Below are 27,778 nucleotides of genomic sequence, written 5' to 3'. Positions count from 1 at the left end.
AGTTTAAAATAAAGTCACGTAAAGATGGAAAATACACAGAGAATCTGAATACTGTATGCTGTTGTGTTGTCTTTAAATTGTCTGACAGCTGAGGAAGGAGCAACAGCTGCTGAAAGACATTTGATTATAAAAGCTGCTGGATTAATTTAACATATTTTGAAAATGCTTGACTTCAAAATTTAACTCAAAAATGTTACTTTGGAGAAGAGGTTTTGCTTTTGATTCAACAGGAAATGAGAGGCTGTGGATTAAGAAAAATCAGGTTTGATAAAGAAAGACCCCCTGAGAAATCTCTGATAGGAGCAGATGGCCCAGATGATCCAACATTTCAGAGAACCTCTGCTGGAGTTTCCTCTGAGTTCTCCATCCAGAACAGCCTCAAGACTGCTGGCTGAGATGATGAAGCCTCATAGAATATTCTAGTCAGGACTTGACCATAATCCTAAATTTTCTTTAGGTCCCCGTAAGATTATCAGCTCCCCCAATCAGCAGGAAATAGCCTAGAAAACTATATCCACATTCCCCAAAAATGGACTATAGATGTTTATCTTTGTTCAAAGTGTTGGTTACAATTTGTTATGGTGAAGAAAAAAGCTAACCAAAGGAGATTAGATTCAGTGTTCTTGATTTGAAAAAAAAAGGGGGGGGGTGCTGTGGGACAATGGTCTTGTATGCTGTAAAGATTTGTCACTTGTACTGGTTTAATAAAATGCTGATTGGCCTGTAGCCAGGCAGGAAGTATAGGTGTGGCAACCAACACAGGAGAATTCTGAGAAGAGGAAAGGCTCAGTCTGCAGTTATCACCCAGATGCAGAGGAAGCAAGATGAGAATGCCTCAATGAATAAAGGTACCAAGCCATGTGGCTAACACAGACAAGAATTATAGGTTAATTTAAGTTGTAAGAGTTAGCAAATAAGAAGCCTGCGCTAATAGGCCAACCCATTTATAATTAATGTAGACCTGTGTGTTCCTTTGGGACTGAACAGCTATGGGACCGGGCAGAACAGAAACCTCTGTCAACACACTTCCCCTGTCACCCAGAAATTATAGGCATGTGCCTCTAGATTAGCAATGTATAACACCTACATGGTTCTAAGTACAAGACAAGCACTCTATGTCCTTAGCTGAATAAAAACTTTTGGGAGCCGACAAAATAGACAATCTTGTCTTTTTCTATTAAAATCTATGATTAAAATTTGTTAAAGAAATAAGACTACAGGGAAAAAAAGTGGGCAGTAAAATGTTTAATTCTTTCCAAACACAAAAGTAGACAAATGGTATGAATGGCAGTTTGCAAATGCCAGGACTAAGTAAAATAGGAATGCATTCATTTCTGACATTAAAAAACCTTCACAAAGCATTATTCTTTGAGTGTCTTGGGTTAGACTTTGAGAAAATTATTAGTATTGAGACCAGAAGTTAATCAAATAATGAGACGGTCCACCAGTAAAAACAACCAAATTCAACCTGGCCATCTATCCTCTGAAGCTTCACATTTCCTTGTAAAACTGATGAAACTCAAAGTTTATCGGCTGGGGTTCCTCCCTAATTGGCATTCTCAGAGCCACACAACTCTTTCCCCTCCCTCTGTAATTTGCTCTGGACCTTGTTGATTTTAAAACATACAAAAACCACAGGGACTATGTAGAGTTGACTGGCATGAACTCCCTCGGCTGACCAGGCTGGCTCACACTAAAGAGATAGATCCCTTACACGTGTGCCACCATGCTGGCTGGAACTTACTGATTTTAACAGAGAGGAAGATGTGCTCCCATGCTGTCTGTGAGGAATAGGATGTGATCTGTCTTGACTCTGAGAGTTTAGACACTCCATTAGTACTAGGTAGAAAGTAGTGCTGGTTAAATTAAGCCCTTTTCTACAATCGTTTGTACTGTGGAAAGTTACTCGGATTTATTTATATAGCTTTTCAAATTTTACATCAGTTTTCCATCGATGCAGTAAAAGTCAATCATTGGCAGGGTATTAGATAACAAAAGCCTAGAGTAACTCGAACCACACAAACTCAACTACCTGCTTCCCCACTAAACCATACACAGTGGAGACCTGCCTCAAACACCTCTTGACTATTAGAGATAGTTAAGAGAGGATAAGACACCTGGCTACCACTGGTTTCATTTTATTTTGTGTAGTATGTACAGGGGATGCCCACTTGCCGCACACATGCAGAAGACAGATGATGGATTAGTTGGTTCTCTACTTCACCAGGTGTGTTCTGAGAAAAGAACTAGGTTGCCAGGCTTGGTGGCCACTGCTTTTACCTGCCGAGTCGGTGTGCTGACACCGACCTACAATTTCTGGGATGTTTATAGAATGTTGAGCCTTGATGATGAGAGAGATCACTCTTTAGAAGACATGGGTGTATCCCGTAAGTGACTCAAAATTATTTTAAAAAGAGCTGATCCAAGTTTTCCGCTCACTGTCACTGGGAAAGTCTCTTAAAATACAGTAAAATTCTGCTTCGCTATCTCCATGTAGAAACTTTGCAGTGGAAGACACTGACCATTTTTAAATATAAAGACATGGAAACCAAGTAGCATTTTAAACTTCAGTGTGGAATATTCTTACAATCCCTTTCCTACAAAGCACTGGCACACTCATTAACTTCCTAGGTTATAAAAACCCCTTGCTATCAACTCCCCGACTATCAATCTATTTTTATATCTATACCACATAAAATTAATGCAAGCGAACAAAACAGCTCACCTTAAGAATCTAAAAGCCTTTTAGGTATCTTTAAAAGCCAGTCTGAGAAAGGACCCCCTCCCCAGAACATTTCCACACATGATTTTCCATCCATCACCACGACAACAAAGCAAAAAGGTGCTACGCTTTAAAAGGGGGCTGAAGTAAAATAATTCTACTTCTTGTCTGAAAACATTTCTTAGCTCTTAAGTCAGAGGGGAAACTTTTTAATTCCTTGGAGAGGGAAAAGTATTTCACAAGTAAAAATAGTACGTTTATTGACAGTTGTACAAAAGATTCCAAAAATACTTCAGCGTTGCAGGAAAATGTAATTTAAAGCTAGTAAGTGTAATACATGGAGTAAACATCACTCAGGAACGCATTCTATTTCTTACAAAGTCCTCAATTAGAAACACTAGGAGGTGTGTCTTTTCCAGCATTTGGTCTTATTAGCTAAGCCCTGGACCATGAGGGTTCTGGGCCGACCATCCTGGAGCATCCTCAATCTACAACATTTCTATTGTTTGGTAAAAAAATCCTCTTTTGTGCCATGTTGCATGATTTGGCTTTTGTATTAAATTGTATATATTTATGGGACACAGTAAAATTTGATAAACCCTGTCACAGCATTTTCCAAACCAAACCCCCAAATCCCTCCTGTCTAGGTGGGAAAGCACATTCTCAAAGTATTTCCTCATCACTCAACAGATCCAGTAAGACTGCGATGAGCAGGGATAGCTCAGGCTGGGGCTCCAATTCTGTGTGACTTCGGGTCACTCTGAGTGAGAACAAAGGTGTCACTACCTGCTCCACGGCTCTGTGTTGTGACACAAATAACGTCCTAATATCTCAAAGCAATTGCAAACCTTAAATGACCACACAGATGAGAAGGATTTTTGTAGCCAATCTAAGCTGACTTTTCTCTGATTAAAAAACAAAACAAAAAAATCTGGGCACTTTTTGAACAATATACGTGTCTGTAGTCACCACTTAAAACCAAAGTGACTGGGGTCATCCTTGTCTCCCTGTTCCTGATTCTGCTTTCAATTGTACCAGGCCTGAGGTTCGGATTATGTCCCCTAAAGTCTAGCAATCTGACCTGGAAACAGGAAACCAAAGGTTCCCGATCCATTCTGTCACTTTGACAACAGCAGTGGTGTCATTATTCACTCTGAAGTGTGGTTTTAGCCAGGCCTGCCATGAGCCTCACCTAATTGGAGAAACTCATCTCTGGCCTTCAGCCTCTGGATGCCTGGGACAGGACCCAGAGAAGCCAGTTCTTCAGAAGCTCCGTCAGATAATCTCAACAGTCCGTGGGTTCAGTCGGACACTGGTGCCTTCGCCCTAGTTTATTCTCTGCTACTTTGCTTGCTTGGGAAATAAACATTTCTCTTATAAGCCAGACACACCCTTCTTGTTGCAGCGCTCAGGAGGCTAAGGAAGGGCATTCTGTTCAAGGCCAGCTAGGGCTACGCAGCAAGACACTGTTTTCAAAGGAAACCCTTGCACTGATCCTGAGCCCACTACCCATGATTCTGGACTTAGCTCTGTGAGGAACCAGTCATTACCATGCACTGCAATAAAACTATGCCGTGATCAGTTAATTGCAGTGGACAATGCATGTAGGCGCTGAAAGGTCCTACTGGTACCACTGTGTTCTGCTTTCATGGGGGATGAGAAAACCATCTGATTAGGTGTTACCACTAACAGATGACAGAGCTCCAAAGCAGGTGGCTAACCAGCTACTCCGCATCCTTTAGATGTTTCTAGCAGACATAAATGAAAACTTGAAAAAAAAAAATCGTCAACTTCCTACAGAAACCCAGAGACTTCACACTCCATACGTCTACCGCACAGAGGGAAGTTGACCAAAACTATGAGTGTTTAAAAATATGTCCAATTAACCAAACATGTCAGAATAAAGTTGGTGTAATTGATCCTTCAGGAGCTTTAGCAAACGTGAACTGTGAAAATCACACGTGACATATTTGGTACAATGTGGCTCTAAACACATCTCTTCCAAACTCAGCATAAGCCACATTTGGATTTTCCAGCCGTCCCACATGCACCTAAGAGCTTCGGAATGTGGTCATGTCTTTGGGCTCTCTGCTGGGGACACACCAGTCGTCAGCCTCATGGTTGGTTCTGTAATGCTTCCAGGCAGCTTTATTATACACAGGGAGTCTCTCGATGGATTCTGTTGACAGAGCCTGGAGTTGAAAAGAAGAAGTCCTCTAAGTTGGCCACTTTTAATAATTCATTTTCTGAGATAATATACGGTGGCGAACAATAACTACAGGTACATAGCATTCTACTGGCATCTTATCAACTAATTTCTAATCACACATCGTCTTCAGGGCGGACATATTTGAAACATGCTATTTACTACATTTGTGGCACCAATAGCACAGTGGCTGGATTTGATGTTTCAGTCACCCCCCCAACCAGCCAGCCTGGAAACATTTCCCAAGACAGAACAGACACCTCGTACAAAGTGCACACCCAGCCAGGAGTCAGCTGCTCAAGAAGCTGGCTAAGTGTAAGAGCCTAAATTCAGGTATCCACCCTCATGTGTGCATACAGATTGAATGAGAAACCCAATCTTCCTCACTGGATAGCAGTGTGTTACTGAAAACATTAACACACAGGGACGGAGACGGCTCAGGGGTTAAGAGCACTTGTTCTTGCAGAGGGCCCGGGTACAGTCCCAGCACCCACAAGGTGGCTCACCACCATCTGTGACTCCAAAGAAACTAATGCACTCTTCTGAGCACCACCCACATTAAACAGGCATGGGGTGCTCAGACATACATGCAGGCAAACACTCATACACATAAAACAATCTTTTAAAAAATTAAAAACGGGACATACCAATATTACCATCAATAAATATCAAGCTGAAGTTAAGACGTCTTGGCTTTTACGTGAACAGAGCTTGGTCCTTGCTTAGACCTCATGTCTTCCCCTCCCTGTACCCTGTGCTGGAGACTGAACACAGGGTAGGTGAAGCAAGCACTCTGTCACTGAGCAACATTGCAATCCGGATACCGTGTTTGCTTCTCCTGCCCTTAGAGTCAGTTTTGGTCACTGAAAATGAATTTCTGTCTCCAGTACACAACCATTCGCTCACTGTTCTACAGCTTTCTGTAAACAGTGGACACAGTGATGACGACACTTTCTATTATTGTCTTCACAGCAGGAATTTCCAGAATTCTGACAACAGGCCACTGGTGTTCCAAGATGTTGACAATCCAGAACTAGGAATTTCCTCCTGATGATGTTGAATAAGGTCTTTAAGGGGACCAGGTGTGATGACCCCATTACAACGCTTGTATTCTAGGTTTTCCCAAATAGAAAAACCTTCCATCTCTGTGCTCTAAATAGTCTAGACATCTATCAGAATGCTCCGTTTAGTGTTAAAAAGACTGCACTGGGGGGTAGGGGGAACTGGGAGAAGAGGAGGGAGGGAACTGTGGGTGGTTTGTAAAATAAATGAAACAAATGTTACTTAAATAAAAATACTACACGAATATTGTCATATTTAAGTTCCTCACCAAGACATGCTGAAGAATAACATGGTTATAAAACACTTAGTCTCTTCAGGCTAACTTTGTCACAACACTTTGAAGCATAGCCTATAAAGCGGGTGCCATCTAGTGGCCAGAACAAGAAACTAGCGCACCAACTAGGTAATCAGTGCTTTTAAAGTATTACTATTTATTTATTTGGGTGTATGCATGGTTCAAGCAGGAAAAGATGCTTGTCATCAAGCTAAAGAACTGAATTTACTCTTCAAGACCCACATGGTCAGAGGAAGGAACTCCAGCATTGCCCTCTGACTCCCACACATGTGTACCCCCATACAACACACTGTAAATAGTTTAGGTGGCTGGGGAGATGGCTCAGCCATCAAGAGCATTTGCTGCTCTTGCAGAAGACCGGGGTTTATTCCCAGCACATACATAGTGGCCCACAATCATCTGTAATTCTGGTTCTAGCGGATCTGATGCTGTCTTCTCTGTGAGCACCAGACACATATGTGGTCCACATACAAGCAGGCAATACACTCATGCACTTAAATTAAAAATAAGTGTTTTTATTAGAAAAGGGATAATTATGTACTGGAAGATGGGAAGCACTAGCCCAACATGTGTAAGCCATGGGTTCACACACACGAAGTCTGGGTGCTATTATTGCTTGCAAAATAGGCTTAGCAGTGAAAGGCGGCTGTCACCAAGCCCAGTGACCACATGGTGAGAGGGAAGAACTAGTTCCGGAAAGCTGTCCTTTGACTACCACACATGCACAAACTCATGAACACACATGTAACAAGCAAACAAACAAATGTGGGCTTTTGTTTTTTAAAAAGCAGATCAATGACTGGTCATATGTTTCACATTAAAACTAAATTCACCTTTTTCCCTTTTTTACCAAGCTGTCAAGTGAATCCAGGATCTTTCTTTTACACTCAGGATTTTCTACTTTAACCTAATTTTCTATTTCTTTCCCTACTGCCCTCAGCTACTCAAATGAGTGCATAACCATGTAACTATCACTACATTTAGTAGCTAGTATGAGTTATACTTTTCCATTGGCACCTTTTCTTACCATTAAAAATAAATGGGCAAGGGGCTGAAGAGATGGCTCAGTTGTCCAGAGCACTGGTTGCTCTTAGAGAAGACCCAGGTTAAGTTCCCAGCACCTACGCGGTGGCTCACAATTATCTTATCATTCATGTTTGAGGGGATCCAATGCCCTCTTCTGGTTTCTGAGGATACTAGGCAATACACTGTGCATAGACATACATGTAAAATTAAATACACACACACACACACACACACACACACACATATTTCAGTTCAACCGGGAACCTTCAGTTATTACCTTAATATAAATAACAGCATCAGTCCCGTAGCCCTCCAAGGAATACAGCTTTAGGTCTCCCTGGAAGTATTGTGCATAGAGGCGTGAGATGGGCAATCCATAACCAAATCCAGCCTGTTCAATGAAAAACAAAGTTCTGTTCAGAGCCCCACATCTTTAAACACTTTTCTAACTAAGACAATGCTACCAAGTACTGCAGACCCATCAACCTACGCATCCAAGAGAGCTTGTAAAACTCAATCACATGGAAGGATTAAGCTGGAGTTAGGCTAAGCCCATTAGTGCATCAATTCTGGGCCTAAAGCCCCTTACTCATCTATAAAATGACTGTGGTAGTCTGGATAAGGCACATTGCTTTTTCTTTGCCGTCATGCTCCAAGGCTCCCCAATACAGCTCTCGGCAATTGTATACAAAGCACACCACTTTGTTTAGGAGCCAGACAAGGAAAAGCCTTGCCGCAGCTTTAATAGACAGGAAGCTCAGAACTTCACACCATGGATGACCAGCCTTTGTTCTGAACCTGGAGACAATCTACAACAGTCCACTTTCTTAATTCTCACCGACAGATCACTTCCCTACTCCAGAGTCTTCAAAGCAAGCCACTGCTCCACCACCCACCCCGCCCTAGAGACAAAAAGCCAAGCTTCAGGAAAGCTTCTGAGACAAGAGCAGGTCTCTGGCTCCTGCTCTCCTGCCTAGTGGAACCAACCTCCCACCCTCAGTTCCCTAAACACAGGACTCCTGGGTCTTTGTTCAACCCGTTTCCAGTATCTGGTCCTTCTTTACCTGGATAAAATCCACAAACACTTGGGAAAGTTAAATGGCTTCCATCTCCACACCACGCCTTCAATGGCGTTCCTCACAGTGGGCCGCTCTTCAGTGTGTGTGTGAACAGAAGAGTCACTGCACCAACAACACGCAGAGGCTCTGGCCTCTTCTCCCGCTGATTATTTTTATATTATTATTATTGTGTGTTTGTGAGTGCAGGCATGTGTGCACAATGTTGTATGTGTGGTGGCAAGGACAACTTCCAGGAGTTGGCTCTCTCCTGCCACATGGGATCTGGGGACCAAACGATGTCATCAGGGTGGTAAGGCAAGCGTGTTTCCCCTGAGCCGTCCCACTAGTTCTAATTATTTTATATCCTAAACTCTGTGTGTGTGTGTGTCCCACGTCAACTACCCAAGTTCCAACTTCCTCCCTGCACCGGGCTGAGCTGCAACCGAGTTTTCAGCTCTCGGAGGGTCCTGCACTGAGGAGCCAGAGGACAGCCCGGGAAGTCAGGGCAGCCACCCCCACTTCTTCCCTGGTAGGGCACTTGTTCAAGGGGGAGCCTCTGAGAGCAAACAGCACCTAAACAACTATAACTTGAGGGTCAGACCAGTAGAATTAAAAGATTAAACCCTGAATGCAGGGGAGACAACTCAGCAGTCAAGGGTGATCTAAGTTTGGTTCCCAGTCCCCACCGAGTGACTAACAGCCATGCGTAACTCCGGTTCCAGGGGATTTAACACCCTTTCCTGGTCTCTGTAGGTGCTGTACATTGGTGCGCTTACATACATGCAACCAAAACATTCATACACATACAATCATAAAAATAAATGTTTAAAAAAAATGTAAAACACTGGGTGGGCATGGTGGCACAAGACTTTAACCCCAGAACACTGGCGGCAAAGGCGGGCAGCTCCCTGAGAACTCAAGGTCACCCTGTGCCTCATAATGAGGTCTTTCTAAATATGAATACTTCAGGGTAAATATCAAAAAGTCGATGATGTTAAAATATCAAAAAATCAACTATTACTACAATCCCTAGTTTAATCTTCATATTGAAATCCACTGTCACATGGTTTACCATAGAGAAACTGCTGTGACGTCACTACTAAGAGTACCAGGGAAAAAAATTCTTAAAACTATCATCTGTCTTGTGCCTATTTTAATTAAAAAACTAATCCCAGGGCTGTTTAGATTTAGACAGAAGTGTTTGTCTCTGAAGTTTCAAAGCCTTTTCCTTCCCTGTGAGCTCCTCTGAAATCGGCTTGACTGGTTTTGGAGAAGCCACAGTCCGATGATGGCTGCTGGACTCACAGCCTTCCTGCCTCACGTACCAGCGGCACTGCACGGGACGTCTCAACACGAGGCCGGGGTGCAGTCGAGTACATGTAGTTGAAGAGTCTGTCAATCTTCCTAAGGGGAACACCACCTCCCCGGTCACTCATCTGAGAGGAGAAAGATCACACTGTGAGCAAGCCCCACACACGGCAGCGTCACGACTCAGGTGCTTCGGGGAGAAGGCTGCTTTCGGAAGCCACAATCCAGGTTGCAAGAGCAAACACTGCCCTCAACGCTGCAGCTAACACAAGGTTAATACGTCCTGGTGGGCAATATGATAACCAGGATAAAAATAAATAAAAAAGACAAGGACACGTTACACAGCAATGCCATCTCCTAAGTTTATCCCCTAAGAAACTAAAGTATGCAAAGTACACAAAAGATACCACAAGGAAACCTGGAAGCAACCTAAATGCCCCTTGACCAAAGGATGGATAAAGAAAATGTGGCAAGCATATTTACACAATGGAGTACTACACAGGGGAAAAAAATAATGACATCTTGAAATTTGCAGGCAAATGGATGGATCAAGAAAACATACTGAATGAGGTAACCCAGACCCAGAAAGACAGATATCATATGCACTCAGTCATAAGTGGCTTTTAGAAATAAAGCAAAGAAAAACCAGCCTACAATTCACAATCCAGAGAACCTAGACAACAAAGAGGACCCTAAGAGAGACATACATGGATCTAATCTACATGGAAAGTAGAAAAAGATAAGTTCTTCTGAGTAAATAAATTGGGAGCATGGGGACCATGGGAGGGGGTAGAGGTAAATAAATTATAATTTTAATTTTGCCGGCCCACAAAGGAAGAGGATAGCTGAGTACCAGGTGAATCACAGCTATTTCATGACTATGGACGCTGTGGCCCGGTACCTGCAGCTCCTCCGCCACGCCTTCCCCAATGCGATGGACAGTACCCTTTGACTATGGACGCTGTGGCCCGGTACCTGCAGCCCCTCTACCATGTCCCCCCCAGTTCGATGGACTGTACCCTTTGACTATGGACGTTGTGGCCCGGTACCTGCAGCCCCTCTACCATGTCTTCCCCAGTTCTATGGACTGTACCCTTTGACCATGAGCCAAAACAAACCCTTTCTCTTTCAAGTTGCTTTTCCCAGCAGATTTTATCACAGCAACAGGGGAAGAAAATAAGACGAATGAGGCCAGAGATCCCAGAGAAAACAAAGGTTCACAGAGACTCCAATCACAGGGAATTCCAGAACACAATCCATACAAAGATCTAGGAGCCTCAGTGAAAACAAAACCAGATGCCCAAAAAGAAACATATGAAGAAAGAGGAACTGCTGCAAACCTTCTGAACCAGGTTGTTCTCAGAGGGAATAACCTGGATGTCTTCTGAAAAAACAGCAAAGGACAGACCCCCAAACTCTTCCAACATAGTACCAAGAAAAATGCAAAATTCAAAACTTTGTCAGGATCAGGACCTTGAAAATGAACCAATGGAGAGGCACTTGTCCAAGAGAAGCACTGAACACCAGCAGCTCCATGTGGTCTGGGATTGCTCTCATCTAGCCCCGCTCCGCCCATCTAGCCCTGCTCCCGCCCCGCCCCGCCCCGCCCCGCCCCGTCCCGCCCCGCCCTGCCCCTGGTAGCAGCAGCTCTGTGTGCTCTGGGATTGCTCTCATCTAGCCCCGCTCCGCCCATCTAGCCCTGCTCCCCGCCCGCCCCTGACAGCAGCAGCTCTGTGAGGTCTGGGAATGCATTTAGCCCCGCTCCTTGCCCCACCCACTGACAGGCCATTGACAGGCCAGTAGTATGAATCCAGCCACTGACAGCCTTTATTTGCTCTGACTAAACTCCCCAGCACCCTGCCACTATTAGTCTCTCTGGTCCCATTGGAGACAGTTGTCAGGAACAATTAGAAGTCATGGAATACTCGGAGGGCTTTGACGACGTGGGTAAGCTAGAACAAGTAACAGGCTAGCCAAAGAGTTTAGAAGACAGTGAGGGAGTAAGACAGCCATGGGGCTTTGCAAACTCCAACCCTGGGAATCTAGAAGACCATAATCTGAGTGCTAAGCCATCATCCAAGAAAGCCTTCAGAAGGCCTAAGCTATCAACCATACCGAACTGAGATCAGCCCAAACACTGCACTAAGTTACTTCATGTTGTGTAAAACAGTGGTTTTTCAGACTACCTTGCCCTGAGAAACTGCATTTTAAGGATGGAGAGCGAATGGCACGTGGGGGGCATATAAATGAGAACTATGAAAATAATGATTTGCATTTTTTCCAGTGTTGATTTCATCCATGGAATTACAGGCTGCACACAATTATCTTCAGAGTTCTGTAGGTGCCTGGTGGTCCTACCGCAGGCGCTTGGGGCTGAGTAGGGAAGGCAGAAGTGTTCTACAGCTACATCCGAGAGAGCTAACGCCTCTACCAGCCAGCGCAGAAAGCCGGTGTGCGCTATTTACGGTGTAAAATCCTCAGAACTGGCAATGCCTGAACACTCCTCAGAAGTCAGTCCAGAACAGCTAAGACGCGCTGCGGGCAGCCAGCACAAACAGCTGACTTGTACACTCTGGTATGTCAGCTGATTATAAAATGAAGCAAACTAATCTAAGCAAACTGCACTATCTGAGCAGGTAGGCAGGAAGGCTGAGCAGAGGACCAGACGGCTGGCTCTCAGGGCCTGTGGCTTTGACTCCGTGTGACCCTAAGCTCATCTCTGACCCTTAAGTTTCCACAACGATAAAGTAAAAGCACACGTGCTCCTAGGAGGTGGCGGTGACACGAAATCAAGCAGATGAAAAGAACTTCTCGAAACGGAAGTGAGATTAACGCTCCGTCACACAGAAAGTGCGCAGCGTTTGAGACTGGCCCCGAACAAAGTCTGTCTCCAGGTGTCCCTTCAACCAGAATCACCTGGATTAAGGGCCAGACTAGAAACAGATTCAAAATACAATTCTATAGTTTGCCAGATAAACAAAGCAAAGTGCTTATTATCTAGTTGACTGAAATTCCTTCCCCTGAGAATAAATTAACTATTATAGAAATTAAACTTATTATATTATTTTTGTATGCCTACACATCCATTAAAAAAAAATTACCTTCACGGTCAAATCCTCCTCGCCCAGTGTGACGTGAACTTGAATCGGGGGGTAGACACCTTTGTCGGCATGGTGCTCCATGGTTGCCCTCATTGCATTCTGAAATACAGTAGGATTACATTAAAACACAGCTTATTTAAAAAAAAAAAAAAAAGCAACTACTTACAATTTTGAAACATATGTACATTATTTGAATTTTAAGTTTTGTCACTGGTTTGAAACTAAGGGAATTTACAGCATAAGGTGTTTTGATCCGTTTCTAAAAGCTGGTGAGGCACACAAGGCCGGCACTGCCTAGGCATGGATAGTAACAGGGCACGGGGCGCTGGAGGAGAACTGAGAGCGGCCAGAGAAAGCTGCGACTGAACGCGGAATTAAGAGAGCCCTGGCCGCTAAGACTGAGCAGACCTGAGGAGAGGAGACTGCAGTGTCTCTGTGAAACCAGGTTTCCAGACAAAAGCCACTGTCGTGGGCATTATATAAACACGTCACAGCTTATAGAAAGCTTTATAGAGTATATCTTTACATGACTGAATGTTCAAGGGGAAAACACCAATCTAACACATTAGGGCCAGCTGCTTTTTAGCCATTAATGGATTTCTGTAGGTATTGGGTGAATTCTTAACTTGTCAAAACAAAGCACATTCTTCCACCCTTCCTCTCCTGGCTTTCTGTGTTTTAGTATGTTGTTCTTTCTTATTTTCTTTCCTTTGGATTTTCCGGGTCTTGTCATGCAGCTCAGAGTGGCCTAGCGCTCCTGCCCTTCCTGCCTCCACTTCAAAAGTGCTGGGCTTATGGACCTACAGGTGTGTGCCCCCACACCTGGCCGGCCTGCTGATATTTTGTGTTATCCAACAGCCAGCCATCTCTCCGCTCCTCTGGTCTGCTGCTGGCCGGAGACTGGGCAGCTAAAGCAGGAGGCGGTACAGGCCTGAGCTAGGAGAGTCATGGTCAGCTGCAGGAACCAAACACAATTACCAACCACTCTCTTTCGACTAACAGGTGGGGATCGGTGGTGAGGGACTGGATTCTCAACATAACCAGCATGCTTTTATTGAGTTTTCTGAATCTGTTACAAACAGCAATTAGTTCTCTAAGCCCAATATAAACTCTTTCTGAAGAAAAACACAGAACAAAGGCATATAAAGTGGGGCTGGCTCAAGGGTAGAAAGTTGGAAATTATTGTTCCAAATATTTTGGCTTATGAAAATATGTATATAACTTTATTAAGCACCAACCGCATGCTCTGCTATTATGAGCATTTAGCATGCCTTTCCCAATCTTCATAAGTTACCCTGGAGAATATTACCTTAGATTCAAAGAGGGCCAAAGTCATGTTAAGCAACAGAATGAAAACTCAACCCCAGGTCTGACTCTGGGGTCTATGTGCTCTCTGTATAGAGGGCACCCATGTGTGTAGACACAGGCTCACTTCCAGCCAAGCGGCACGATACTGACATGAAATGGCCTATCTTGATGAACTAGAAAGTCCACAGGAACATGGGTCTTAGAACAGATTCCTAAGATAAGAAAGGACTGGTAAAGGTTACGCAATACTATTTTACAAACCTTGAACAGTTCAAACACCATGTGATAGAGATGGGATGGTACATAAACCACGTGTATTGTCTGTCCTGGTGAAACCGCTACAGAGCAGAAGAGAAAAATGTGAAAGTACAGAGAGATGTGCTTACAGCATCCTTCAGAACAGACTGGAGTGATGTGGGGAGACATTAGCTATGGAGGACGGTACTATGCTGGGGGGCGGGATTCCACACCTCTTCTTCACCGTCTGAGGGTTTGAACCCTGTACACACTCACATAGGACAAGAACAACGGTCCTGCTGCCGTTCCTCAATCCAATCCGGAATAAGAGCCACCCAGCCTCCTACACTTTCTATGTCAGGCAGGGTTAAAAGAATTCAATCTTCAGGCAGGATTATACTTCCTAAAATGGACACCTTAGGAAAAAAACATGTTTCACCCAGGTAGAACACTGTCTATTTTATTTCAGACATTTCTATGGCCACAGCACTGGATTAAAGAAATTTTTAAAAAGCTAGCATAATTTCTCAAGGGGTATAGGTAACAAGACTTCTGGAGAACAAAGGGGTAAGGCACCATACTTTTAGAGTATTTTGACTAATAAGAAACTGGACTCTAATTCAAACAATAAGTCAAAGTCTCATCTGAAAACCTCCCACTTGGAAACATGAATGGAATATCTTGAAACTGCCCTCCCACTTAGAAACATGAATGGGATATCTTGAAACTGCCGTCCCACTTAGAAACATGAATGGGATATCTTGAAACTGCCCATAGAGCTTAAGCTCCCAAACTCTTGTCTGTGAAGTGTGATTCTTCTTACTGGGTAGTACCCATCCGAATAATTAGAGTGGCAGGAAAACACAAGCAATTCTACCTCAACTGGGTAGCTACCACTGTTCCCCTCTCAGAGATCCAGAATGTGGCCTAAAGCCTATTAAAATGTATTTCCTCCCATCACCTTCCTGAGGGATTATCTTAACCCAGGAGAGGTTTTCCTTGTTAAACTATCATCATCGGTCTCCTTCCAAAACCCTGAACCCTTTATCAAAAGGCAAGCAGAGCCCATTAGAGAGAACCGGACTCTCACACAGAGGGGCAGCGGCTCCCGTTGTCTTTCACGGGACCAGGTCTCTGACTTCAACAATAAAAACTGACTCACAATTCAGGAAGTAGAAAAAGGGTAAACTTTGCTATGAGGAATACACAAAAATTAAATATAATTTTCTTGGTACTATTTCTTTTTCTCACTATCTCTGAAAAAAAATAGCAACAAATCAAAATTATCAGTTTAAAATAGAGCAAAAACAAAACATCAAAATATCTGTCCTAAGAATCAAGCTAAATTCTGTAAGTGGAGGTGTGCATTGCACACGTGTATCTTCTGCCTCCACACTTAGGGAAGAAGTCGATGGAAGAGTCCTTTACTGTTCGAGCCAATCTCAACTTGCTCCTTGGTCGTCAGAACACCCACTACTGAGGACAGACACCACCAGGCAGGCTTACCATTTAGTTCTTCAAGTTCTAGTTCAGGAGAGTTAACATAATACAAATCACAAAGCCGCCTAGCATTTTCATAGCCATCTAGTGTGAATCAAACAAAACAAAGAAGCATTAAATAAATTTACTTCCGTCTTACGCAACAAGAGGCCAACAGCAATGACAAACGAAAATTTAAAATTCTCTGCAGAAGAAGATACACTTTAACAGTCTTAGTGAGGGGAAGGCTCTTTGTGTGACAAAGCCCTCTGAGCCATGAAAAAATAATGACAAAAAAAGGACCACAAAACTTAAGAATGTCGGCATGAAAAAACATACCGTAAACAAAGCAAAAGAAAAACAGCAGGCTAAAAAGATTATTATTAATACATTAAATATATATTTACATTGTATGTTTGTTTTTGAGACATCTCAAAAACAGTTGGTAAGGGTTTAGGAAGTGGACACCTTTATTATTTGATACTTTTTGGGAACCATTAAAAATTTAAATACACAAAAATGTTGTTAATTCAGGATTTGTTGTTGTTGGCCTTAATGTGTAACCCCAACTGGTCTAATCTCGAATTCCCTGACTGGCCCTGAACTCACGGAGACCCACCTGCCCCTGCTTCCTGAGTGCTAGGATTAAGGGTGTGCACCACCATACCTGGCAGTTCTAAGAGTTCTGCCTTATACTAGCAAATCACTATATATTTAAGGATGTTCACTAAGATACTGTGAGTAACAGGAAGGAAAAAAATGCACACGACCTAAGTGCATTATAAGAAGGATAGGTTATAGCACTGTGTTACATTCTACAGAGCCACTCAAAGCTGTGGGCTACGTCCATGTGACTGGGAGTTTGTAGCAAAGTGTCTGAAGCACTGTACTTTCTCAAAGCAACAAACACGGGGGCTGAAAAGATGACTCAACTGTAAGAACACAGGGTGCTAGCCAGGCATGGTGGTAAACGCCTTTAATCTCAGCACTCAGGAGGCAGAGGCAGCTGGATCTCTGAGTTCCAGGTCAGCCTGGTCTACAGAGTGAGTTCCAGGACAGTTGGGGATACACAGAGAAAGCCTGTCTCAAGTGAGAAAAAAAAGAGCACAGGCTGATTTTGCAGAGGGCCTGGGTTCAGTCCCCAGTATCCACAAGGCAGCTCATTAATTCTAGTCCCAGGAGATCACATGCCTTCTTCTGGCCTTCAATAGCACCAGGCATGTGCATGATGTAAAGACAAAACTCTAGGCAAATCACCCATACACTTAAATTTTTTTTGAAAATTTAAAAACAACAAAAACCATAAAAGACTGATACAATATGCATATGCACATGAATTCAATAAAAAATGCTTGGTAAGATGCAAATTAAACTGTTATGAACTTTCACTCCTCCTACTGGGAATCAGACAGGCCAGAGTCAGAACCTGAATATTTTATCATACTGATTTTCTGTGTGTGTGTACATCTGTGGGTATGTGCACGCCAAGGGGCACATATGGAAGCCAACTTCCTGGAGTTAGTTCTCTCCTTACAACTAGGGAATTCTGGGGATCAAAGTCAGGTTTTAAGACTTGGCAGCAAGTGTCTTTACACACTGAGACATCTCAGTGGTCCTTTTTAAGGGTGGATGGAGAAAGACTTGAATTTTCTGAAGCAAAACAGATAAATATACTTACTAACAGCACCAAACTTTACAAACAGAGAATTCTATCAGGAGGTCATCTACCTTACACACTGCATAATTCCATGTCATGAAGTGATTTCCAAACCGAACGTGTTTGCTCCTAACATTTTTCTCTCATGACACAAGCAGTGGTTATAAGGGAAGGGGCGACACTCAGTACTCTGGTGACGTTCACATCCTTCTAGAAAAGACAAATGCACTTACCTTTAATAACTTCGACTACATCGCAGTTTGGATTTATGCTTCCAATGTGTTTTCGATGAGATGGGCTTCCTTTTCCACCAAACAATAAAGCTATCAAAAGTGAAAAGCCAAAGAAAGCACATTTCCAGATCTAAACGATGTTTCTCTAAACGGTACCAAACAGCAGAACATTTATCTAACACATAAAGATGATATTTTAAAGTCAATAAAATGCCTTCTTTGTATAGCAGTGATGTTCACTTTAAAGGGACACTGTCTAAGAAAACTTAAGAGGACTACACACATTAACTAACTACCTCTTTCAACTTTGAGACACTTACAGTGTTGGTTGAGTAACATTCTAATTGAAATGCGACTCATGTAGAATCGATCCAAAAAGTACTGGACATTTTGACTGGTGACGGGATCCACCCCGAAGCTCTCCTTGTATTCAGTCACACCCTGGGCCATGGTTGGAATGACATCATTGTGCCGGTTTCTGATCCTTATCACTGTGTCTGTGAATCTAAACAAACCTCTCTGTCAAAACATCCAAATATTTTGACAAGTGACTTTAAGATACAAGCTGTAGCTACAAAAAGCCCAAGTTCAGAGAAAGAGGCATCAGTGAAGGTTTTCCCACACTTGGTTAAATACATTTCAGATCATAAAATATACGAATCTACAAGGTACAAGGATCTCCAAGTAAAACACCCGTACGGCAGCCACACCACTATGAACAGTGAACAGGTTTCCCTTATCCACTGTTATCTAAGCATCTGAGGCTCACTAATGAGGCCAGCATGCCAGAGACGAGACACCTGCCAGCGCTGCCAATGAAAGGGCCCTTGCTTCTAGGGAAAGGCTCTACAGTGAGGCAAGAAGGGTAAACCAAAAAGGTCGGCTGTGGATCTCCTCCCCAGAGTTTAGAAAGAGGAACCACCAGGTACAGAAAAGTGAGAAAAGAACTCCGACTTCATCTACCCTGAGTTTACAAAGTAGGTGAGAAAAAAAAAACTGTTGGATTAAAAGAGTTTTCAAATCATACTATCTTCTTATTTCTGTCAATTTAAGGAATAAAAGACAGAAGTATTAATTGTGATATAGCAAAACCAGTCTCCCAACTTAGCCATGAGGATTCACACTTCCAAAGGAGTGCTTTCCAAGGACTATTTAACTTACTCCAATGATTTTTTTTCATCACTTAAAACACTTTTGGAATTCTTAGTTGGCAATAAATTTCAAAGGCAAGCTATTAAGACAAATTACAATTTTTTAAAGAAATCCTCAAAAACAACAACAGAAATTACAATCCGTTCCTTATTTGTTTCTCTCTTTAAAACAAAAGCTGTTGAGCGGAAACTGCAGTCCCAGGCAGAGGCTGAAGCAGGCAAAACACTGTGGACTAGAAGCCAGGCTGGGCTACACAGTGATGGGCCACATATCAGACCCTGTCTCGGAAAACAAAAACTGTTCAGACGGTAAAGGGCTTGTTGTATAAGCATAATGACCCAAGTTCAGTCCACACAAAGTTGTGTAAAAATGCCAAGCATGGTGGCACACATTTGTAATCCCAGTGCTGGAGAAAAAGATAGGATTCCTGGAATTCACTGGCCAACCAATCCAGCCTAATTGACTAAGCCAAGAGATCCCATTTCACAACAGGCAGATGACAAGCATTCTAGAGGCTAGCACCTGAGGTGGTCCTCTGGCCTCCACACACATGCACGGGAACCTGCATATGCATGAACATGCACACACAAGCATAATTGTTAGAATGCAGGTGGCGCGCGTCTTTAGTCCCAGTACTCGGGAGGCAGAGGCAGGCAGATCTCTGCAAGTTCAAGGCCAGCCTAATCTACAAATGAGTTCCAGGACGGCCTGAGTTGCAACACAGAGAAATCTTCACCAAAGGGGGAAAAAAATAGATGATGGATGTCTTCAAAAGGTTCCACAGTAGTATTTATAGCATATTCTATCATTTCCTTTTTGCTTTGTTGCTAGTCCCTCCATTTATATATTATATATATTCCATCATTTACCTTTGCTCTGTTCTTACTCCTGTCATTTATATATTATATATATTCCAACGCTTACCTTTGCTTTGTTCCTAGACCCCAAGGCACAACTCTCTCTGTGGATAAATGCACCATCTCAGAAGAGTTGTTTCAAACACTAAATGACATCACTCACCCAGAGAGTGATCTTTTGATGAATATTACTTTCAAACCAAAAACATGTTTGAGAACTGCGGTAGCACCACCCTTTTAAAAGACGGTCTAAAAAAAGTATACAGAGTCTGTGGACAATGGTCTTTATATTCTAATAACATTCATTACAGACGGATAACTGCTTAAGTAACTAGCTGGGTTTACCAACTCTGCTGTCTGGGCTATGAGACTGAGCATAGGATTCATGCTATCTTACAAACCACAGACCGCAGGAACCCAGAGCTAGTTTTCACAGCTCCTCTATAAAGCAAAAGCAGCATTTCCAGGAGTTGCCATGTTTCAAAATCAGAGATCTTACATGGAAAATACAGACTTGCAAGCTTTCCTTTAAAAACAATTTTTTTGATTATCTGGGTGGCATCTGCGCACATCAGTGAACATTGGGAGCAGAGGGTGGCTGTCCCTTTGGAACTGGCACGCCCTCCCCGGGACAACAGACCAGGTGGCATGCAGGTCACATCTAGATGGTCACTGCTCATCACACTGAACTGCCTCTTCTTACAGTAAAGAGGGATGTGGGGTGTTTTACATCGGGGCCAGCTCTGCGGTTTATACTGTCTTGCTGTCCTCAGAGCCCATGTGGGTTGCTATAAATGAATACAGTAACTATGCTGTAAGTAAAAGATGTTAATCCGCCTCCTTAAAGTGGGCCAATGGCAAATTGAGCTAATCACATTTACACTTTTATACAATGTTTAAAGAATACAAAATCAGGGCAGAGGCAGGTGGATCTTTTTTAGTTTAAGGCCAGCCTGGTCTACAAAATGAGTTCCAGGACAGCCAGGGCTACACAGAAAAACCCTGTCTCAAAATACAAAAACAAACATAAACAATATATATATATATATATATATATATATATATATATATACACACACACACACACACATATAAGATCTGTATTCAGAATAGGATCATACAATTATACTTACTCATAAATAGTTTTAGCATCTTCAGCACTTTTGTCCTTAAAACCAAGCAGCTCCTGAAGACTCTGGATATACCTAAGACACAAATCAGAGCTGTTTATTCATACTGTACAATTAACACAAAGGGTTTTTTCATATTTTATAGTCTTAAATTTAAAATACTCCTACAAATTATGGTTGAAGTAGGATTATTGTTTTCTTTCTCTCTCTTTTTTGAGACGGGGTAGAATGCAACCAGGCATACCACAAGCCCTGCGTCAAGTGCACGCTGCACAAGCGCTCTAGCAACTGAGCTACATGCTGGTCCTGAAATAGGATTTTCACACCCATTAGCATTTGAGGTGGCTCAGTGGTTAAGAGCACTTCCTACTCTTCCAGACTACACAAGTTCAGTTCCCAACACCTACAGAGGACAGCTTACAATCATCAGTGCTCCATGTGACCCAATACCCTCTTCTGGTCTCCATGGGCATTCACACACATGGCATACAATCATGTAGACATATACATGACACAGACACACACAGAGACACACATACTAATAAATCTTTAAAGAAAGTGCGTGCATAGTTTTACCATTGAAATCACAAATAAGGGCCAGGCATGGTAGCTCATGCCTTTTGCCCCAGCACTTGGAAAGCAAATAGACCTCTGTGAGTTCAAAGCCAGTCTGGTCTACACTGAGAGTTCCAGGACAACCAGGGCTAAATAGTGAAACCCCTGTCCCCAAAACAAAAAACGAAAAACAGATGTTATGAAATATGTGTTTATACTGTAAAGATGTGTCTCTGCCTAAGGCACCTTCTGATTGGTTTAATAAAGAGTTAAATGGCCAAATAGCTAGACAGGAGAGAAAAGGCGGGACTTCTAGGCAGAGGGAGAGACACTGGAAGGAAGAATCTAGGTGCATGGATTTACCAGAAGACACAGAGAGAACGGGACGTACAGTATGTAAGAATGTGGGTCAATATAAATGATTAATTAAGTTATAAGAGCTAGTTGAAAACAAGCCCAAGCTAAGGCTGAGCTTTCATAATTAATAAGTCTCCGTGTCATTATTTGTGACCTGGCAGCCCAAAGAGAAATCCAACTACAAACTGACAAGGACTGGAGGGTGTTGTTTGGTGGTAAAGCAATTGCTCAGTATTTGCCCCTCAACACACACAAACACAGATCAGGAGGCCAAATTTGAGTTAAGAGTTTAAGATTTACATTCTAAACCCTGCAAGTTTTTAATTTTTTACATCCCTTCGCATATTAGATTATAAAAACTTCATCATGAGAACTGTCACTCCTAACTGTGATCATGGGTACATGCCTGTCTTAGTCACAGCAAAAAGAGGGGTACACCTTGCTCTAAGAACTAACTTAAGTGTAAGTGTACTTTTAAAACCTTAATTTGCAAATTGCAAATGTAGACTTGTACTCAGTCTACAAGTACTTACACTTACTGAAAGCCTACAATCTACCATACACAAAACACAAAAGCAATTAAAATCTAAGTTGTTTTTTTTTTTTAATTTACCCAACAATTCAAGGTAGGAGAGCACTTATTTAAGACAAAATGAGAAAGTTCAAATGACTTTCTCAGCATCACACAGCGAAACACAAGGGCACCAGAGGGCCAGGGCTGAAAACCCCTCCACAGCCATTCAGGTATCAGGAATCCTGCATGCCTGGAAGCGCTGTGCAGGGATGGGGCAAGGAAAGGACCTTCTACACCTGGAAACCCCCGTGGTGGATGACAGAAGGTCTTGCTGCATTCCAAGGTCCAGCGATTGTCATTGCTACCACCCTGCTTTAGTCTCAAATTTCTCTGCATTGGCAAGAAAAAGTCTTTTAGACAAAAATGATTTTTAGGAGATATTTAAATCTCTGCCCCTTGTGAGGCAAAGCCAGGTTTCAAAAAGCAGGATAAGCTAGTTTTCATGAGGAACTGTAGGGAACGGGAAAGGCTGCCTTGGAAGATTAAATTGTCTCCTGCGTAGCCCATGATTCTCTCTAAACCACTTTCTCACTCAACTACATGAACTAACTAACCTCCGGGGACCAGCATGAAGCACTCATTCTCCGTTTCTTTATTTTTTCTTCTACTCTGTGTGTGTGTGCACGCGCGCGTGTGTGTATATGTGTGTTCCTTCAGAGGCCAGACAAGCTTGACTAATGCCCTGAAGCCGGAGTTACAGGCAGTTATGAATGGCCTGACCTTGGTGCTCTGGAAGGGCTATGAACACTTCTAATCACTGAGCCAACTTTCCATACTCCTGTTTATCTTCTTTTGATAATGACTTATTTTGAATTATGTGTACACATAAGTTAGGGGAGTATGTGCACATGTGAGAACAGGGGTCCTCAGAGTCCAGAAGAAGGTGTTGGACTCCTTGCAGCTGGCGTTACAGGTAATCGGGAAACCCCCAGTGTGGGTACTGGGACCAGAACAAGAACACCTACAAATAGAAAATTAGCAACTTCATTAATCACATTTGGCAAATGTTTTGAAGTTATTTTTTTTCCCACTTAATACTTGACTCTGTCCATGCATACAAACAGAACTTTTGTTTAATATTTTCCACCCTGGCATGGTGGCTCACAATTTTAATTCCAGCACCGGAAAGGCAGAGGCAAGAGGATCTCTGAGAGTTCAAGGTCAGCCTGGTGCATGTAGTGAGTTTCATGTTAGTCAGGAATAGTCTCAAAAAAAAAAAAAAAAAAACAAAAGATACTGGCTTTTAGCTGGGCATGGTAGCATATACCTGTGACTCCATTACCAAGGAGGTAGAGGCAAGAGAATCTCTGCAAGTTCAATGTCAGCCTGGTCTGTACAGTGTCCCAAAATAACAAGGACCAAGGGCAGGAAGATGGGTCAGTGGGTAAGGGCACCAGCCCTCAAGCCTAACAAAAAGTCTGATCCCTGGGACCTGTATAGGGAAAGCAGGGAACTGACTCTTGCAAGTTGTTCTCTGACCTCCACAGGAATGTGAGTACATAGGCTCATTCACTCATATTCATTCATTCTCTCTCTCTGTCTCTCTCTCTCTCACACACACACACACACATACACAAACACACATGTGCACACGCACATACACACACACAATGTTTAAAACATAATTTAAAACAAAGTTAATAACACTTTAAAATTAACAAGTAGGCTATAGTGATATAGGCCTACCATCCCAGCACTAGGGAGGTGCAGTTAGGAAGACTGTCTCAAAATAAACAATTTAGACAGGTGGACCACGTAAAAAATGTACATCCTTAAATTTCTATTATCAGACTAGAGAAATGGCTTCAATGGTCAAGAGACTTGCTGCTCCTTCCAAGGACCTGGGTTCAGTTTTTAGCACCCACACTGCAGCTCACAACCACCTGCAATTCCAGGTCCAGGGGATCTGATACCCTCTTCCGGCCTCCATAGGCACCAGGCACACCTTTGGTGCACAGATATACATCCAGGCAAACACCCATACCCATAAAAAAAAAAAAAACACAACAATAACAAAACAACAACAACAAAAAAAACCTTTTAAATTTAAAAACCTTTTCTTATCACTTTGGGGAAATTACAGTATCTATATAATTACAATAATTTCTACTTATTTTTAGAAGGGAGAAGGTGGTCAGTGTGGGCTGTAAGCATCATCACACTGAACTCATTAACACAGATGCTAGGAAAAGCAGAATAAGAGCTGTAACTTTTGTGATTTTTGCTGTTTGAAACATGACATCACTTAGATGAGGCTGGCCCAGAATCTCCTGTGTGATGAAGCTTGACCTTGAACTTTTGATCCTTCTGCCTCCGCGTCCCAAGAGTGCTGGGGTTACAGGTGTGCACCACTTCCTCTGGTTTCTGCAGGGCTCAGGGTTGAGGTCAGGACCTACTGCATGCCAGCAATCGCTCTATCAACTACTACAACTCCATCCCCTAACCTTTTAAATTTAGAAAAAGATGTACTTCAGCAAAATAAACTTGCTTTATGAGAAAATGCATGCAGACCTGAATACATGTCATTATTCTGAAGACACCATGATACAGCAGCAGCAGACAAAAGCGGGCTTGAAACCCGGACAAAGGACTATATAGTGTCTTAGCTTCCTCACCAGTAAAAGGAGTGAATCACACCTACCAGGCATGATTAAAAGAATAAAAAGAAATGTATGTAAGTATGCAGCCATCGGCAAATGGTAGATATTTTTCTCATTAGAACATAACACTCCTGCAGAGACCGTAACATAAATCTTAAATTTAGTATCAGTATTTCTGGGCAGGCGTGATTGGTTTTCTCAAAGCTAAGGAATTTTAATCAAGTACAGATTTGAGAAGACAAGGCACATGGAGCAGAATGCCTCGATTGCCTTAAGAGTCTACTGAAGAGCATGTGCAGAGCAAGAGAGGTGGCCCAATAGTTAGGAGCGTTTACTGCTCTAGTAGAGACGCAGATTGGGTGTAGGAACCCCCACAGAAGGCAGTTCATAACTGCCTTTAACTCTAGTTCCTGGGGATCTTGTGCCCTCTTCTGGCCTCCACAGGAACCTGCACATGTGTGGTACATCTATACTCAAACACACATTTACATACATACATACATACATACATTCATACATACATACATACAGGCAGGGCATGGTGGTACAAACCTTCATTCCTAGCACATGGGAGGAAAAATCAAGTAGTTATTTTTGAGTCTGAGACCAGCCTGATCTATATAAAGTTCCAGGCCACCCAGGACTACATAGTAGGACCCTATCTCAAATAATTAAATTAATCTATAACACTTGGAAGAGAGAAACAAGTGGACTTCTCTGAATTTGAGGACACCCTAGTCTACATAATGAGTTCCAGGCCAGGCAGAGCTATCTGAGATTCTGTCAAAAAAAAAAAAAAAGAAAAGAAAATAGTAAGTTAAAAGTATTTTCTTTAACCTTGAACCAAGTCCACAAGTCCGCTGAAACTGCAAACACAAGATGGGACTCTTACCAACTTTGTACCAGCTGTACAGATGGAGTTCGGAGAAGATTGTCTGGAAGGAGACTTATTTCTTTCATTATATTTGCCAACCTAACAGGCAACTCTTGTCGCAGAAACATAAATGAGGTCTTTTCACAAGCATTTACTGATCCTGAAACCAAGCACAGTGGGAAAGGCAGTAAGTAGAAGGGCAGAAGCTGCCAGGAGCCAGGAAGTGAGGGGAAAGGAGAAAGTCACTCGGTAAGGTCATGATGGTAGAATTATCACAGTGAGAGAAAGGGACTGGGAAGCAAACATATATCCAGGCAAGGCTGAGCTAAGTTACAAAGTAACCCTGACCCCAGAATGACCTTCTGATTCCTGATATTCCAATGGATCAGTACAACAACATAGGTACTTTGTTATAATTCACATTTACTATTCATTTTAGGATGAAGATAAACTAAGTGGGTCTGTTTTAAGGCTTGAGGTCTATGAGTAGAGGTGAGAAAAGCCCAATCTATATGCCCCACTGCCGCTACCCTTTAGAAATTCTGATCCCTGATTCTGGGTAAATTTTGACCCAGGTATGTCAAGACTGCCTAGATACAAATACGAATCACCAGGATGGAGTTAGTACAGACAAGGTTTTCTGGCAACAGGAGGCAAAGACTACCAGAACCACATCAGTAACCATCAAGAAGAACCTACTCAGTTGTCTGATGCCTGGGAAAATCACCTGCCCACTTCTCCACTCTTGTATCCAGATGTCTGGCAGAATAGTTGATGAGTATCCATCCCTTGGCAAGCAGCTTCCCTTCAACTAAAGTTTTATTTCAGCAATCCATTTGAAACTAATTCAACCTTGCAGATGAAACTTTAGTAGAAACTATCTTGTCAACAGTAGGTGTATTATTAAGGAAAACATCTTGCGAAAGTTTAATAGAATATCCATGAACACTATAGTACAGGCATTTAAAAATAAAAGCAAATAAATAAATAAAACCACCGGGGCCCTTCACACTCCCTTAAAAAAGAAACACAGGGAAGCCACATTGCAAACCACAATTTTAAGATAAAGTATCCAGCCACGCCACTTATCTCCTATGCCCTTTAACCATGTTATACTCTGACAACACGACACAGAGATAACTTTTTCTACTCCAGAAGTTTTGGATGTCAATGGTAGAATATATATTACGCATACCCCCGCATTACTCCTGATGAGAAGTCAAAGGCCTAATTCTGCAGTTCCTTCTCCAATCTGTAACACACTGACAAGACCAAGCACTTTACACGTGCTCGTGAAACGAACTTGCTCTTCGGTGGAAACACTCGCGAGGAAAGAACTGGGCCAGTAGTAACTTGTTTTCCTGCCATCACGCCACTCTAGAGGATCATCGCTGTGCTGGCACTGATATCGCCTCGGCAGAACGCCACCCTCGAAGCTGTGTGCGTTCTGGCCTTGAACCTGAGCAATGCTCCCCAGAAGACACCGGGTCCCAAGCGCGCACCTGCGCACGTGCGCGCCAGGCTGCAGCCCCTGCTTTGTTTTTCTCGCACACCCTGGTCTCAAGCCCCGGTTACGTGCCCAGCCTGCCAGAGCGCGCACCCTCCGGGGAGGAAGGAAGCACCTAAGACACAGGGGAGGCGACAAGGGGAAGGAGGGGTGCGTCTGGGAGGACGGGGCCCGCACACCAAGGCCCGGCCGCCCTCACCGAAGTCCAGGAACTGCTTCATGGAAAGCGGCGACGGCGAGAAGCGCGCGTAGAAGTCCACCTGGCCCGGAACGCCACGCTCCGACTCCGGCCCGGAGCCCGAGGCCGAGCCCGAGGCCGAGCCCGAGGCCAGACTGCGGCTGGCACTGGGCACCGCGCAGCGGACTCCCGGGCCGCCTCGGAGCAGCCTCGCCAGCCTCATCTCGAGCCCCGCCGGAGGAGCCGGAGCCCCCGGCGCCAGACTGCCGCTCTCTGCCGCCGGCCCGGTCGCTACGTGCGGG

The 27,778-nt window shown here is 43.2% G+C and overlaps 1 protein-coding gene across 3 annotated transcripts; it reads right to left on the bottom strand.

Annotated features, from left to right (window-relative positions):
• Positions 1-1,230: 1,230 nt before the first annotated feature.
• Positions 1,231-27,778, bottom strand: Pdk1 (pyruvate dehydrogenase kinase 1). Of its 3 annotated transcripts, none has more exons than XM_048426262.3 (11): positions 27,498-27,777; positions 25,810-25,951; positions 20,835-20,906; positions 18,013-18,197; positions 17,693-17,782; positions 15,830-15,907; positions 14,348-14,424; positions 12,779-12,877; positions 9,695-9,805; positions 7,589-7,702; positions 1,231-4,914 (listed from the first exon to the last, which is right to left on the bottom strand). In XM_048426262.3, the coding sequence occupies exons 1-11, from the start codon at positions 27,697-27,699 to the stop codon at positions 4,774-4,776; spliced, it is 1,311 nt and encodes a 436-aa protein (XP_048282219.2). In that variant the 5' UTR covers positions 27,700-27,777; the 3' UTR covers positions 1,231-4,773. The 3 variants fall into 3 exon arrangements, with proteins under 3 accessions (XP_048282219.2, XP_048282223.1, XP_048282221.2); XM_048426266.3 differs by lacking the exon at positions 27,498-27,777 and adding an exon at positions 26,987-27,138; XM_048426264.3 differs by lacking the exon at positions 9,695-9,805 and having other exon boundaries at positions 27,498-27,778.

Source organism: Myodes glareolus, chromosome 21 (genome assembly GCF_982192425.1).
Source record: "Myodes glareolus chromosome 21, mMyoGla1.1, whole genome shotgun sequence".
NCBI lineage: Eukaryota > Metazoa > Chordata > Mammalia > Rodentia > Cricetidae > Myodes > Myodes glareolus.
The sequence above is the reverse complement of the archived record's forward strand: the minus strand, read 5'-3'. Positions and strand labels throughout refer to the sequence as shown.

Coding starts and splice junctions, on each gene's coding strand:
- Pdk1 (XM_048426262.3), bottom strand. CDS start 27,699: ATGAGGCTGGCGAGGCTGCTCCGAGGCGGCCCGGGAGTCCGCTGCGCG. Junction 25,952..27,497: donor GAAGCAGTTCCTGGACTTCG/GTGAGGGCGGCC, acceptor GCTTGGTTTCAG/GATCAGTAAATGCTTGTGAA. Junction 14,425..15,829: donor AGAACTTGAAGAACTAAATG/GTAAGCCTGCCT, acceptor TCTGCTCTGTAG/CGGTTTCACCAGGACAGACA.